This window comes from Numenius arquata, chromosome 14, assembly GCF_964106895.1.
Source record: "Numenius arquata chromosome 14, bNumArq3.hap1.1, whole genome shotgun sequence".
Classification (NCBI taxonomy): Eukaryota; Metazoa; Chordata; class Aves; order Charadriiformes; family Scolopacidae; genus Numenius; species Numenius arquata.
The window spans coordinates 8589728-8604558 of NC_133589.1; the positions used below are offsets into that span (position 1 = coordinate 8589728).

General features: G+C 36.1%; 1 protein-coding gene across 4 annotated transcripts in view; it reads left to right on the plus strand.

The window, feature by feature from the left end:
• The window catches only part of UNKL (unk like zinc finger), a 47103-nt gene that overhangs the window by 10803 nt on the left and 21469 nt on the right, over positions 1-14831 (plus strand). For 2 of the 4 annotated variants that reach the window (XM_074158379.1, XM_074158381.1), the window contains 5 exons: positions 365-498; positions 2484-2619; positions 3367-3484; positions 8109-8193; positions 12510-12679. In XM_074158379.1, the coding sequence (XP_074014480.1) occupies positions 365-498; positions 2484-2619; positions 3367-3484; positions 8109-8193; positions 12510-12679 (643 nt within the window). The remainder of the gene's footprint in view (positions 1-364; positions 499-2483; positions 2620-3366; positions 3485-8108; positions 8194-12509; positions 12680-14831) is intronic. The other 2 variants (XM_074158378.1, XM_074158380.1) reach the window with 2 other exon arrangements.

Sequence of the window (14831 nt, forward strand, 5' to 3'; positions counted from 1 at the left end):
TGTGTGGCAGTGGAATATCAGTAATTAATAGCATTTTCAAAATGTCAACACACTAGCATCCAGAGGTACAGTGGGCATTGCTGGTACAAACATTGTCTGTGTACGTAATGTCAGCATTCCTTCATGTGTTCTCTTTGATTTGTATGGCATGGTTATTCCTTACGATTGTTTGCAAGCTTCAGCACAAGTAATGATTTGAAATACAGTCAATTTATTTTTTTTTTACAATTTAGGTTTGTTAAGATCTGCATTAAATGACAGAATTTTGATAATTTTGATAGACTGAAACAGGATTATATCTGCAACAGATAGGGTTACTGTATCTATACAGTTTAGCAGTGTTATTTTCTTTTCCCCATTCCAGAGAACTTCAGGCACAGGAAACATTACAGAATGGGCAGCTAGGATGTGGTGAAGGCATTCCAGATCTGCAACCAGGAATTTTAGCAAGCCAGGCAATGATTGAGAAGATCCTTAGTGAAGATCCAAGATGGCAGGGTAACGTTACTCTGTCTCCTTTTTCTGTTTCTTTATTGGTGTTTGATCCAATTTGTTGATCTGGGGTCTTTGTCTGGGAGAAATTCAAAAGCCTTTTTTAACAGAGTAAAGAATTGGTTAATATAAGCAATACAGATATTTGTGAAGAAGTTGTACTGTCTGTCACATTTATATTCAGACTGCATTTTGAAAATGTTTTGTTTTGAAAACGTTTAATAGGTCTTTTCCAGTTTACTTGATACAAGTGTTGCTAATCTGTGTCAATTGAATAACGTTCTTAAAAGTCAGTAGGAACTGTGTCTTGTGCTAAGTAATAGTAATGATTAGTCTTCATTTTTCGAGTCATTAATAGACTAGTTAATGGACCGTTACTCTTTGCTGAGGTTGGCTAACAGGAATGAAGTATAATATTAAACAGAAAATTGGAGCAGAATATTAAAATGTAAGAATGTCTTGAAAACATTATATTAGATCTCTTAAAGTCAATCCAATTGCCCTAGTTTTCTTAAGGCTTTCAAATTTGTTTCTCATGTTCTTGGTTTAGACTTGCTTATTGTGTAGCCAAAGATGTTAGTATCAGTCGGATATTGTTAGAGCTCTTGCCCAAATTTTACTTTAGAAAAGACTGCTGGGTACAACTACTTCCACAAAATTCATGTGGGGGCAGTGACACAGGAAGAGGTCACATGAAGGTGCTGTCTCTAAAGAATTCAAGGGGAGATAATTGTATGATACTTGTCCCCTCTATATTTTTTAAATCTACTATAGGGTGAGTTCCAACCATTTAAGTACTAATAATGTGTAGAGCTTAATTGTCAGCTCTATATCAAAAAATACTGGATGTTCAACATAAAAAGACAGCAAAATTGACCAACTACAAGCACTTTTATTGCATTCTTTGCATTGTGACAGATCTGTGTTACATAATGTTGTACAGCTTCTGTCAATCCCAGTAAATATGGTAAGGTTGCACATAGTTTCTGGGGATTGAAAATCATCCAACTAGTGATTTCAGCCTTATTTTCCCATTTCTTTAATTAAACTATTGAAAAGGACTGAACAAAGAGTAGAGTCCATGTGATACTCTGATTAATAATCTTTGCTATTTGAAAGCACATCATTAATGACTCTTTGAGGATGTTTCTTCAGCTAGTGTTCCACAAATCCTACAGGAGTCTTGTAGTATTGTGCAGTTGGTTTGTGAGAACATCTCAAGCTAAAAGGTTTACTGAAGTGAAGATACATGACATCTTCACATTGACTGCTTCTGTTTTACCTACATCCATTTTCCCACCTTAGGAAGAAGTTAAATTGGTTTGATATGATTTACTCCTCACAAACCCATGCTTGCCGTTAGCTAAATTGTACTTTCTAATTTATTTAATTGCTCCATTATTTTTCTGAATTTTTCTGTTTCTAGACAGAACCTTGTTTGTCATCTCCTAGTTCTTCTTTCCTGGAACCAAAGATGTAGACACAGAGGCAAAGGTAGAGAAGAGGCTCTAGAATTTGTCCAGGAAGACTTTAATGGACAGCCTTAACATGCCTTAACATGAGAGCAGTTTTGGTGAAATAAGGACTGTGAACACTAAACTTAAGAGAAGTCCAGATATAAAATTGTATAACTGTTTAGTATTTGCCATACTAAAATGAGTAATATATTTTCAGGTATTCGATTTCAAAATACTGAATGTATATAATGAGAATTTGGGGATAGTTTCTCTACACATAGATTGCTAGTGCTTTATTTGTGTACTTTACTGTAATATTGCTATTGAGTATAAAAGCAATGAAAATTGCTTTGCATGTAAATGTGTTAGGCTTTTATTTTAAAAAATGCAGGACTCAGTCTAAGTTTATGAAAATGGAGCAGTCTGTGAATCATAATTTTTTTACAAAAAGCAGTGTGATACCTAAGCTCACTAAAGACACTCTGAATGCAAAAATTAGTTGTTTATTTCTCTTAATTGTTGGCCTGTTTACAGACACAAATTTTGTATTAGCTGGCTACAAGACAGAACAATGTACCAAGCCACCCAGACTCTGCCGCCAGGGTTATGCATGTCCACACTATCACAATAGTCGAGATAGAAGAAGAAATCCCAGAAAATTCAAATACAGGTACATGAATACATATTAAGAATAGAGTTTTTGGTCAGTCAGACAGTTGTTAATGGACTGGTCTGTTTGGGTTCTTCTATAATGCAATTGGATATTCTTAATGGAATAAAAACACATCTTATGCAACAGCCTTGCTAAAATTTTTTTGGGGAAAAAAAGCATCTGTTCAGAATGATCAGAGAGTTCTAAAGACAAAATCTATGAAGCAGGAATGGAAATACCCTCCTTTGTTGTGAAGAATGAAAACAATTCTATAATTCTTAGGAAAAATTGGAATCAGTACGTCAAACCTTCTTTGTTATGACAAGATCAGTTATAATTTCTGGGTTTTTTCTGGTTTTGTTCTATAATTTTCCATTTCTGACCTGTATTTTTAGGACAAAAATTTAATGCATCACCTCTCTTACTTTTCATCATTACGTCATTCATCATTACATCATTTTACATCATTCTCATACACTTTGGTTACTTCATTGTTTTTGGTGTTTTTTGTGCAGTGATACAAGGTTTAGAATTGATGGGTTTTGCTTCACAGTCTCAGGGCTGTGAATAAATGTCATTAAACAGGAGATAGATAGAATCCTACTAGCTCATCTTTCTGTCAAAGAATTTCCAAAAAGTCAGTCTTTCAGAATTTGCAACTTTATAGGTCCCAGAATCTAAGATTCTGAGATGTAGTGGGAAATTTTTTAAGATTTTTTGCTAGGAACTAGATACAAACGTGTTCTGGACGTTGCTTTTTTCTAGGTCCACTCCTTGTCCCAATGTAAAACATGCAGATGAATGGGGTGAACCTTCAAGGTGTGAAAGTGGGGACAGCTGTCAATATTGTCATTCTCGTACAGAGCAGCAGTTTCATCCTGAGGTAAGAACTACGTTTCAACTTATTTTTAGCAATTTCAAATTTATTATGGATTAGATTATGAAGACATTAATTATGAAAAAATGTGACATTTCATTCAGCACTTCCAGTTGTTGAGGTATTTGCTTAACAAAACAAAATTTGCTGAGAAAGTTATTTGTACTGCTGTGGTTTTCACTGATAGACATTTTTATTGTACTGCTTATAAAAAATTAATATTCTCTGGATTTAGGCATAAATAAATGTGTTCTCTTTTTTTTATGTAACTTTTTGGATTGGTAATGAAGTCACAGTAGTAATTGCTACTCAGTAACTTAGGACAAATTTCTATTTTGAGTGTAGTTAAATGTCCAGGTTTGAGGTAGAACAGAACCAATTTTCTTTTCAGTTAGGCCTCTTCTAACTGACTGAAATTAAGAGTGTGTTTTTCAGACAGTGTCTGTCTCTAGCAGATAAAGTCTGATGTTTATAGGGAATACCAAGGGATGGTATACAGAGAGGCTCCTGCTTATACTTATTGCTATAACATCTAAGGTCAGCTCACTTTGTCAGGTACCAAGCTGGAGGGTCAGAAGCAGAGAAGTGTAAAGGGTTGTACCTGCGGGGAGGAGGGGACAGGACAGGTGATCCCAAACTGACCAACAGCGTATTCCATCCTGATCCCGATCCATGTGTTCCGGAATACAGTCCTTATCTGTCACTTAGTCCAGTCTGGGACTTTCCCAATGCCTGCTGGTGACATGATCATCATCCTGGGAGCTCGATATTGGGTTTGTGTGTATATATTTCATTATTTTCTTATTGATATTATTATCTTTTCATTTTGTTATTGGTATTTCATTAAAGTAGTTTTAGTTTTTCAACCCATAGGTCTCTCTTCCTTCTCTTCTGGGAAGGGAGAGAGAGGTTACAGAGAGCATCTGTTGTTTGTTTTAGTGGCCAGCCCAGCCTAAACAACAACATTAAAAAAGCTTTATTGCAAATAATTAAGAGAAACCGAATAGGTTAGGATGAGGTGGAAAGAGCAGAAAACTGTCCTAGTGGCTGAAGTAAGACACTCCAGAAAAACAAGGTGATCTTAGATTCCTCTGTAGGCAAAGTCATTGTAACTTTGTTGGATGCTTGAGCGTAATAGTGAAATTCTAGGGAAGAGAGCAGTGCCATGCAATCTGCTTAAGTTTAATTCTCATGCAACTCTAAGAAACTATTAAATGGACCAGTTAAAGGAAACAAACATGATACTGAAAAGAAGTGTTATACTAGAAGCTTCTTGTACAACATTGGATATCTGTTTTCATTTTGGGACCTTTGAATGAACATGAAGAATTCACAGCAGGATGTAATTTCTTGCATTAGAAAGTTCAATACCTAGTAATGCATAAACAAAGACCATTCAAGCCATTGGTATTTTCTCTTCCAATTATGAAGGTTATTGAAGGCATCTCAAGACCGTACTGGGAAAAGAATTCTTAGAATACTGACTCCAGGATTGTTGCAAGCTTCATATCACACATTCCCCATCATAAGTTTACCGGCTACATCTTTACACTAAATAGGTGTCAGCTATCTCTACTCTTGAGATGCTGCTCCAGAATTTCACTGTCCCGATTACTAGAGATTTTATAGTCCAGATTTATTTCAGATCATCTAATTTCTTCTGCATCAGTCTAGCCTTTTTTTGTAGTAAAGATGTCTTCCTGCTTTTATTTATGACAAAGCTATGAATGAAAGTGCTAAAATAAGTTACAAGGCTGAACCTTGAGTTCTGCTACTAGTTTTGTCTGCTGCCTTCTTCTTTCATACCATCAATTGTCATGTCTCTATTAGTCAATTTAACACAGATATATATCATTGGTAAGAGTTGCATTCTTCATTATCTTAATTAATGAATCTTACCACATCCTTTATTGAAGTCCTTACTAGAACAACTACATTTCCATTTTACAGGAGGATCTTTGATTTATCAAAGTTATATGATGAGTCTACCATGGTGTGCCTTTGTCAAATGTGCTCTTAATTTTATTCCATTTCTTTCTGTCTTTAATTTAAATGGTGACAGACAGAATAATTAGTGGACATGCAGTGGCCTGAATCAGCTATTTTTGTTCTTTTCAACCATATGTGAGCTATACTTAATATTACCTCAGTTATATGTGCTACTTCTGACATGACGGCTTTATTAAAAGTCCTTGCTAACTGCATCTGATTTATTTGCCAGTTTTTAAAAAATTCTGACTTAACAATCGCCTAATTCATTTTCTGTTCCTGAACTGATGGTGATTTGCTTCCACATCATCTGTAGTCACCTCAGTCTTTGCTTGTTTCCAATTAGCTGTGCTGCCTTTGTTGTAGTGTTGAATGTAATTCCTACTGATAATCAAGGCAGTTTGGTGGGGATAGTGTTATCACCTCACCTTATTTTAGGTCTGGTATTTAATTTCACAGTAACTAGCAACATGCCTGCACTGAAAGAGGAGTTTTCGTTCAGCATCATGCCCTGTGATCTTTTCCCGCCTTTGCTCCAGCTCTGACTTTCATCCAGTTATGGGGTTGGAATGGAAATTCCATACAGCTTTTGTACCACTGATTTGAGGATTCAAAGCACTAATTTTATTCAGTTCATAATGAAATTCAGTCTATTTAATGGTGGTAACCAATTCCCTTTGTTCCTCAGTCTGTTGATTTGATGTCAGTAACATTAGTTCAGCCTTACTTTTTAATGTCCTTTAAGTTGAATTAATACTCACTCCATCCAACATTATCTTCTCTTTTTGGATGTTTTCATGTGCTTATTCTTTACCAAATTCAAATAAAGAATATTGTCATTGCCTCTTGGCTCAGTGACTACTTTTTGAAGCAATCTTTTAGTTATCACATTCAGAAATAACTTGATTCTACTGTTAATAGATAGCAGCCGTGTCCTTTTTCTATAGCTGGGAAGTTCATCTTCTGTAATGATTTACTTCACGTTTGCTGTCTGTCTTGGTAATACCAGTATGTGCTGATGATGTGACAATCTCCAGAATCAGTCTTTGAGGTGTGAGCTCTGCCCCAGTAGTATTTATGAATTATCTGTTTTATCACTTCTTGTATCTGTAGCATTTACCAGGAGGCACTCTGCACCATCTGGGTAGCTCATAGGATCAGGAAGATTCTTTTTTGGCTAGGACATCAAACTAAGACCAAACTTCTAATTACATCTTTTGTTGAAATCATTTGGAAGTCAGCTTTTAGCATTTTTTTTTCTTCTGCATCATTAGCATCATGTCTACAGCATTGGGGTTTTGTATTTAACCAATAAAGAGACAACAGGAAAGAAAGGCCCAGCTTCATTTCCTAGTTCAGGTTTTATGCCCAAAAATGATTCCTTTGTTTTTTGCAATGTCTATGATAGCTCCCAGTGCAATTGGTGGAAAAATCAATTCCGCTGTTTTCTTTAAGCGTGTTATTTGGGCGAATACTTACCTAATTATTTGTAGAGTGATAAGCACAATAATCTTGTGACACAGCATTTCGCTATAGTTTCTTGGATGGTCTTTGGGTTATGCATGAACTAGTAGTGAATAGAGCAACTAAATTTTCAGCCTCAGTTCAAAATCACTTATGAGAGGGAAATTTATCTAATATGCTCAAAATAGCTCTAAAATAAAGAGCTTACAGAACTAGTTGTTTTGTGGATTTTTTTAAATACATAGTTTCATTTTTCATGTTTGCTTTAAGGCGGGAGTCCAAGGTAAAGATTTTTTTACACAACGTATGCAAAAGTGCCAATGAATTTGCATTCTGAACTAAGAGTTACTACTTATCGAGCCATGAATCACTCAACTGGCACTGAAAACCAAAGACCACAGTACCGAGGTTTGGGGATTCAAAAAGATCCCTCTGCTATTTGCCACAGGCTTGCAAATCACCAGAATTAATTTTCTAAAGAATCTATGTACTTTTAAATAGGTTATTTATATTGTTCTAATATGATAGTATGTCGGCCCGTCCTTCCAGCCTTCTGAAATCCAAAGATCATCAACATCCTGGTAGAGCGATAAACTGAATCTGGATCTTACCAGCAACTTATATAAATATTTCTGTCATGAACAGTCAGTATTACTTCAGTTCTCACGTGCCTCAGTCAGGTTAGAGAAAGGCCTTTGAATGATAGGATGATTTGAATATTAGAGGTATCCTAGCCAAGGAACTGTGTTGAAAAAAGCATATTGAGGTGGGTTGTTTTCAGCTGTGTGAGTTGCTCTACTACATACGTCATTTTCCCCTGAAAGATTTCTTAAAAGTGGTGTAAATGACTTTGAACATTTTATTCCCGATGTTTGACTTGTTTCTGTACAACATGGAAAACCAAAGCAGTTTAAACACTGCTTTTCTAAATATTATTGTTACTTACTATTTATTATTACACAGAAGAGGGTTAAGGTTCTCTTGTGTCAGGTTTGCTTTTCTTAAAATTCTGTTCTTCTATTTGATTTTTTTAAAATGATCATAAGAACTGAATTTCCCGAGAAAACTGTAAAATGTATTGTTAGTAAATAGTCAGAATTTTTCATTTAAAAGTTCAAAAATTTTCTAACTTATGTAAGAAATATATTTAGGTTAACCACCCTTCTGTTTTGTTTAGATATATAAATCAACAAAGTGCAATGACATGCGCCAAACAGGTTACTGCCCACGTGGTCCATTTTGTGCGTTTGCACATGTTGAAAGTAAGTAAAAGAACTGTTCTATTGTATCACTGTTCGTCAAAGTGAGCAATCATTTCTAAGCATCAGTGACAGAGGTGACAACATCATTAATTTTAATGCATAAATGGCATTTGATGTCACTTGTCTTTAGAAATTCATTCCTTGTTTTCTAATACCATACATTGCTATGGGAACTTCCTGCATTTGCATCAAACTTGCGTCAGCAGTAAAACAGGAGGTGCTTTTCTTTACAAATGCAGCTCGTCCTTGTAACTTTTTGAGCTTGATTTGGCAATTTTCTACACACACGCTTGACCTTTTAAAATATATTAGCTGTCCTATTGAAACCTATAGTAAACTTCTCAGGTAAAACTTAAGCATCCTTGCAAGTATTTGCAGAACTAGCGCCTTAGCTAAACTGAAAACAAGCACAGAGAAAATGATGTCAGCTGTCCTCTTTCCTCCGTAGCTCACATCTTCACTGCTCTCAAACTGTTATATACAGAAAAAGGGAAGAGGGACCATTTTTTTCCAAGACAGCACTCAGTTCTTTGGTATGAATCTACACAGATTAATTCCGGGTATGCATCATCAGATGCTTTTTAATAGTAGTATCAATCAAGGTTACACTCTTCCTGCACTCCAGAATGTGAAGTGTGCAGTTGCTGCCAACAACTATTCATGCTGCCTTTTCAGTTGTGATGTAAGGCAGAACTTGAAGCATTTCTATGTAACTAGTTTCTTATAGGTGATAAAACTTTTCTGTTTTGATTATGTATTTTTTGCTTGATTATGTAATCAGTAAACCCTCGTATTTATTCTTCAAAAAGAAAAAAAAAAAAAGGTCTGCTCCTATCTTACTTTTTGCCTTCTGCTTCTGGAGCTGGAAAGAGGGATGAGAGACCCTACCAGTTTTGGGAAGCTCCATATTTCTGCAATTCAGTAGTATTTATCTTTAGGATTCTCTGATGATAAGTAATGGCAGACTCCTCTCTGTCCAACCTGTCTAGGCAAATGTGATGTTCTATAAGACTGTTTATTGTGTCACTTGCTTACCTAAAAGACTTCCAGTGAATAGAGTCATTCTTGCCCACAGCTCTTGTTTCTGAGAATCCGTGATAGGTTCAGCTTGTCTTTTAACTTCTATGGGATGATCAATTTTACTTTTCTGTGGTTCTGTTACTCAAAGAAGAGGAAAGATCAATAACGTCCTGTATTTATTTCAAGTAACTCATTATTCTAAGACCTAGCAATTCTTCAAAACATTATGGCATTGAAGTCAGTATTGACTGTTTCTTCACATCAGAAGTAGCTCACTACCTTTTCTTTCATGCTGTCGGGGCTATCTCCTAAATCAAGTCCTTCACTGTTTGTCAGTGTTGGCAAGTCCTTCTTTGACTCAGGAAAGTCTGAAAACACGCATTTTGTTACATAAGTAATTTTTGGCACTGGGTTTACTGTTCTGTTTCTCTGATATAAGTCTTTTCTTTCCTGAAACAGCTGAAAGAGTATGATTAAAACAAATGCACTGCGTACATGTAGCATGGTATAATTGTGACATGCTGCAAAACTCCTGTGGGAGAAGACTGTTTTTTCTCTGTTTTCTTCCTTAGAGCGAACTGAATGCTGCCTGCCTTCTTGCCTCTCTAGCATGGAGAGTGTACAGGATGAACTCAGCAGAGCTCCTGGAGATTGGAGTTCTTCTGAGACCTCATTGTGATCTGCTTCTCTGTAGATCATTTGTTACTTCAACAGTCCAGTTGCTGCTTGATTCCTATGAGAGGAATCATTCTTGCAGTAAGCTCTCATTGACCTTAAACAAGATTTCCATCTCTAAGGAGAAGTTAAGCATTGCGTAGGCTAACGATAAAGAGGGCTGAAGGAAAGTCCAAACTTAACAATTTGCTGATGTTACTGTCCTTAAGGGATATCTTTTTAATTTGTTCCTAATCCTTCTACCCCAGCCTCGTCCGTCCTTCTGCTCTGTAGGATGAATTCTTGTACTCTTTAAAAATCTCCAGAGCTTTGAGAGAATTCCTGAGACTTTGGACATGTTAGAAGTGCTAATTGAGAAGCACCAGCTTAATTTTCTCCACATAGTTGCATTAGATAGATAGAATTTTATGTCCATCAGAAGAGACTTAACATGGCTCAACCAGCATACTCGCAACCTTGCATCGTCTGGAATGAAGACTGTTTAAGCAGGAGATCTTGATAAATGAACTTGAAATCTTGCAACATGTCCACCCCCTGTCTCTGGCAGTCTGAATAGTTCATCAGAAATTAGGCGTTTGGTTACTATCAGCAAAAGTCCCTTTCTGCTGTTGGCAACAGCTTCAAGCTTAGTTCAGCAGCTCTGACATTCTGCCTCCTGTGTCCGTAGAATAAAATGGCTTCTGTTCATATTAGGGAAGGGGGAGAGAATGGTTTCAGAGCTGTAAATCTTATCATCAGTGTGAAAAGCATGAAACTCTTGGTTCATGGATCTCTCTGAATCACAAATTAATGGGTGTTCTGCACCTAACTTCAGTGAAGCCCTAGCTATGTGGAACAGGTAGAGGAAGATTTCCCACCAATCATACATGTATCTCAGCAATTTTTATCATTCTGTGCAAAATCATTTGTAGAAGAAATGGGGTGATGTAGAAGCACACATTCTGAATTTAATGTGTCTGTTTGACTTACTATCAATAAACGGAATAGCAAAACCTAATCATGCTATTCTCCCTAAATACCTTGGAAAGAGAAAGGAGAGATTATTTCTCTTTGAAATGTTTGGAAAGCAGTTTTATACTACCCTTTTAGGGTGGTATGACTACTTACACTAATTTATGGAATAATGGACGAGTATGTTGTTGTGTTGGGGAAAGTAAGCTAACAAAGATTTAAGAGACCATGAATCAGATAGTGCTGTTCCTGTGACAGTGTGAGGGTTGACTGGACATAATCTGGCTGACTGGCCTTGCTCTGGGCAAGCAGCTGTACAATGAGATGATATGCAGTGAAAGTGAAAGTAAAATGCAAAAAGCGCATCTGCTTCTGTCTTCCCAACTGTTCTTTGTGCTCCCATTCTGGAGGAGGAGCAGCAGGGGTCTGGTGACATCATTTTTGCAATCCTTGTGGTTCCTTTTTTTTTTTTTTTCTTTTTTTTTGGTGTGGCTGGGCTAGATTTGTGTGTATAGTGATACTTACTAGTAGCTTTTTCCTTTCCCTTTTGTGAGCCATATCCGTATTTTTGTAATTTATACGATAGAGGAAAGATTTGGTAAAGCATTGGACCATATAGTAAGAAAGCCATGGAGTTGTTGTATCAAATGCTACATAGAAAAACCCCACATCGTTAGAAATGATGCTCCGCTGAAAAGAGATATCTACGTATCTCATACTCATTTTGTTTCCTGCTGTGGCTTGTACTTTTGTACGCTCTATCAGAGCTACTTACTATTTCTAGTAGAGAGAAATGTTTAAATTTTATTTTTAACTGTAGTTTATCATAACCCCTTCAGAAATGCTAGTGGCTAGAGATGAAAAAAATCTTGCCATACCTGTAGAATTTATTAAGAGGTCTTGTTTTCAGTCCTGACTTCCTTGCTTTGATGTCTTGTGTGCATGGATTACGAGGTGAGGAATGTTATTAACTGTAATTGCTTACTAAAGTAAACATTTTGTGTTAACTCCTCATTTGCCTGTAAAACTAGAAGTCTAAATATCCTTAATGTATTGCACATTTAAAGAATCAAGTATCTAAGACGTTTAATAATTAACGAAGTAGCCTTTGGGGAATTGCAAATAATTGTTCAGTCACCTTGAGTTGAATTTTCTGGTATGAAAATGAGCAATTCATTGGTCACAGTTTACTTATAAGTTAATAATGAACTTTCTCAAAGTTTATTGTTCCTTTTTAAGTTAAATAGTACAAGTCTTCTCTTCAGATTGTTTTATGATTAAGTCAGTTGGTTCTTGAGTAGAAAAAGAAAACAACCCTATAATTATGATGCTCAGGAGTTCTAAAAATGTTGTCTTTAAACCCTGGTGTGATAGAGATTCTAGAAAATAAAGCAAAATCTAGAATACTTTAAATATATGAATTTTGATCTACCTCCCAGGATTTTTTGACAGAGCAAGTAAATAAGAGTATCAAATCTGTTAGAAGCCACAAATACATAATGGTGAATTATATTATTCTTAACCTTGCCTTTATGCTTATATTTAAAGAAAAAGAGAGAGATTTCTTGTGTGTGATTGATGTTTCCGTGTGACAGGTGCTGTGTTTGGTACTAGGTGTGTAATTGTTAAATTCACACAGCTAAGTATCACATCTGTGTGTAATTTGTTGGGGATTCCTTCAACAGAGGACACCATGAATGTAGTCATACTGCAAACTGGTTGTCAATCAAAGCCAGGCGCTCACCTGTTTCCAACAGACAGCATAGGAATTGCAAATGAATGGAGCAGCACTCTTAACTCCACAAACAGCATTACAAATAGCAGTGGGCAGTCTGGAAATGTAAGTGTAAATAATTCTGGAAAAGTTACTAATAATAATCACTGTGCCAATATGCAATGTTTATTTTGCTTCTTAAACATCTGGTTTTTATTTCTTTGTACTTTAGCAAAAGAGAAAAAACCCACAGCTATAGTAAATGTCAGGCAGTAATATTTAACTGGTATTGTAAGCCTAAATGGAATGTCTGCCCTTGGCACCAGATTTAACTATGTATTATTTGTGTTTTCTGTTCTTGTTTTTTGTCTTTAGATGCAATATTTTGAATGCTACAGTGAGGAACGTCATTGTTAATCAAATAGACAACTACAGCACAGCTTAATTTACATATGTCTCTTTTTTCTATATGAAAGGTTTAATTCATGGAAAATTTTGCCTAATCCCAGCCCTCTTCTCTACCCTCTTCTCTAATTTGTTAACATTAGAAATGAATTGATATCCTACCTGTACATGCTTTATACTTAAAGCTTCTTACAGTGGTGTGGTATATGCAGTGTCTTTGGGAGTAGAGAGGTGTTTGATTAGAAGGGTGCTAAATGTAGTTTAGATTAGCAAATTTTATCAATTAAGGATGGGGGAGGGGAAGGAGAAAGATATATTGCAGAGCTTTTATTATTTTCCTTTTAGTGTCAGTTGGAATAGATCCTTCTGTTAGGTTTTATGTTTGTTGCAAAATAATATATAAAGATCATGGCAGCTCTCTTGTTCTCTCCTGGCTTGCATTTTTCTTACCTCATTTGCAGAGCAGAGTCACAAGTATATACACATTTATTCCCAGAATTTTCACTTCTAGCTTTCCAGCATTGCTGATTTATACTGTTTGGTTAGAAACCAGATAAAAGGATGTATTTTAAATAATGTTTAAAAGAAATTGCCAATAAATTGTGTATTTGTTAAAACTGCATGAAAGAAAGGGTTTCTTTCATGTAGCTTCATATTGCTATCCTGTAGATTGAGAATAAAGACACCAATATGCCTACATTTTATCTTAGATTCCCAGTGCAGAAGTCTGCTTCTGTATCTGAAAGGTTCTGAGAGAGGGTCTGCCTTTTTATTTAGGAAACGAATTTTGTTGTTGCTAAGGTTCTGAAGCTTTCAGGAGAGGCCTATAAAAGCATTTCTTCTCCCAGAAGCTTCATAGCCTTTCATGAATAATTTAGGTACAGCTGAAAACAGTAACTATTCTAATATGCCTTCCAGTCATGGGGAGTCTTCTTCAATATACATGTATTTTTCTGTTAGTGATTAGGAGTCTGATGAACATTGTGTACATCTTCCATTCAGTGCTGAGTCTCTGCCTGTACTATTGTTCAAGCACGAAAAGGGAAAAGTTGACCCTGCTCCCTCCCTGTACTTCCTACTTGAAGTTTTATTGCAAGTGACCACCTTTTTTCTGATGTCTGGCAAAATACTCTTTCTTTCACTTGACTACTTACCTGAAACATTTTTTGATGCACTTCCATTATTTGTTTTTCTAGGTATTCAGTTCCATTAGTAGGTTGGTCTTCTGTTTTTCCATGTTTAATTCTTAAGTTTTGTTACTTTCTTGCTCTCAGCTTCTCCATCTGCTGTAAACCGCTTAGTTTTAGTGTTTAAGTAGTCAGTCTGTTTTCTTCCCTCCCCTCATTTTCTGTATTCCAGCAACTTACATTCATGGTTTGTGTTTTTCTCTCTGTTCCCATAAGCTATCTGTTTTTCTGTCCCCTCCTTTGTCTTCGTTCTCATCGCTGTCAGACACTGGCCCTGAGTAAACTTAATTTTAGTTTTTTTTATCATGATGAAATTAGGTTTTCTATGCTGCTTTTCCGTTGTGTTTCCAAAACAAAATATCCCTGTTCATCTTCCAAAACTTCTTTCACATATGGTCTAGTGGAAGGTGTGTGTCCCTGCCCACGTCAGGGGGATTGGAACTAGATGATCTTTAAGGTCCCTTCCAACCCAAACCATTCTATGATTCTGTGATTCTATGGTGTCCTGTTATAGTATGATGGGAGAGTGTCCTACTGTTTTATTTGCTTCTAGAGGAAAAGGATGATGTAGTACTTGAGAGACCGAAACTCAGTTCTCTGCTTGATGATAAAATTCCTCTTTGACTGTGAGCCAAGTTGCTTAGGTCCCCATTTCTAGAATGGGGCAGTATTATTGCCCTAGCTAT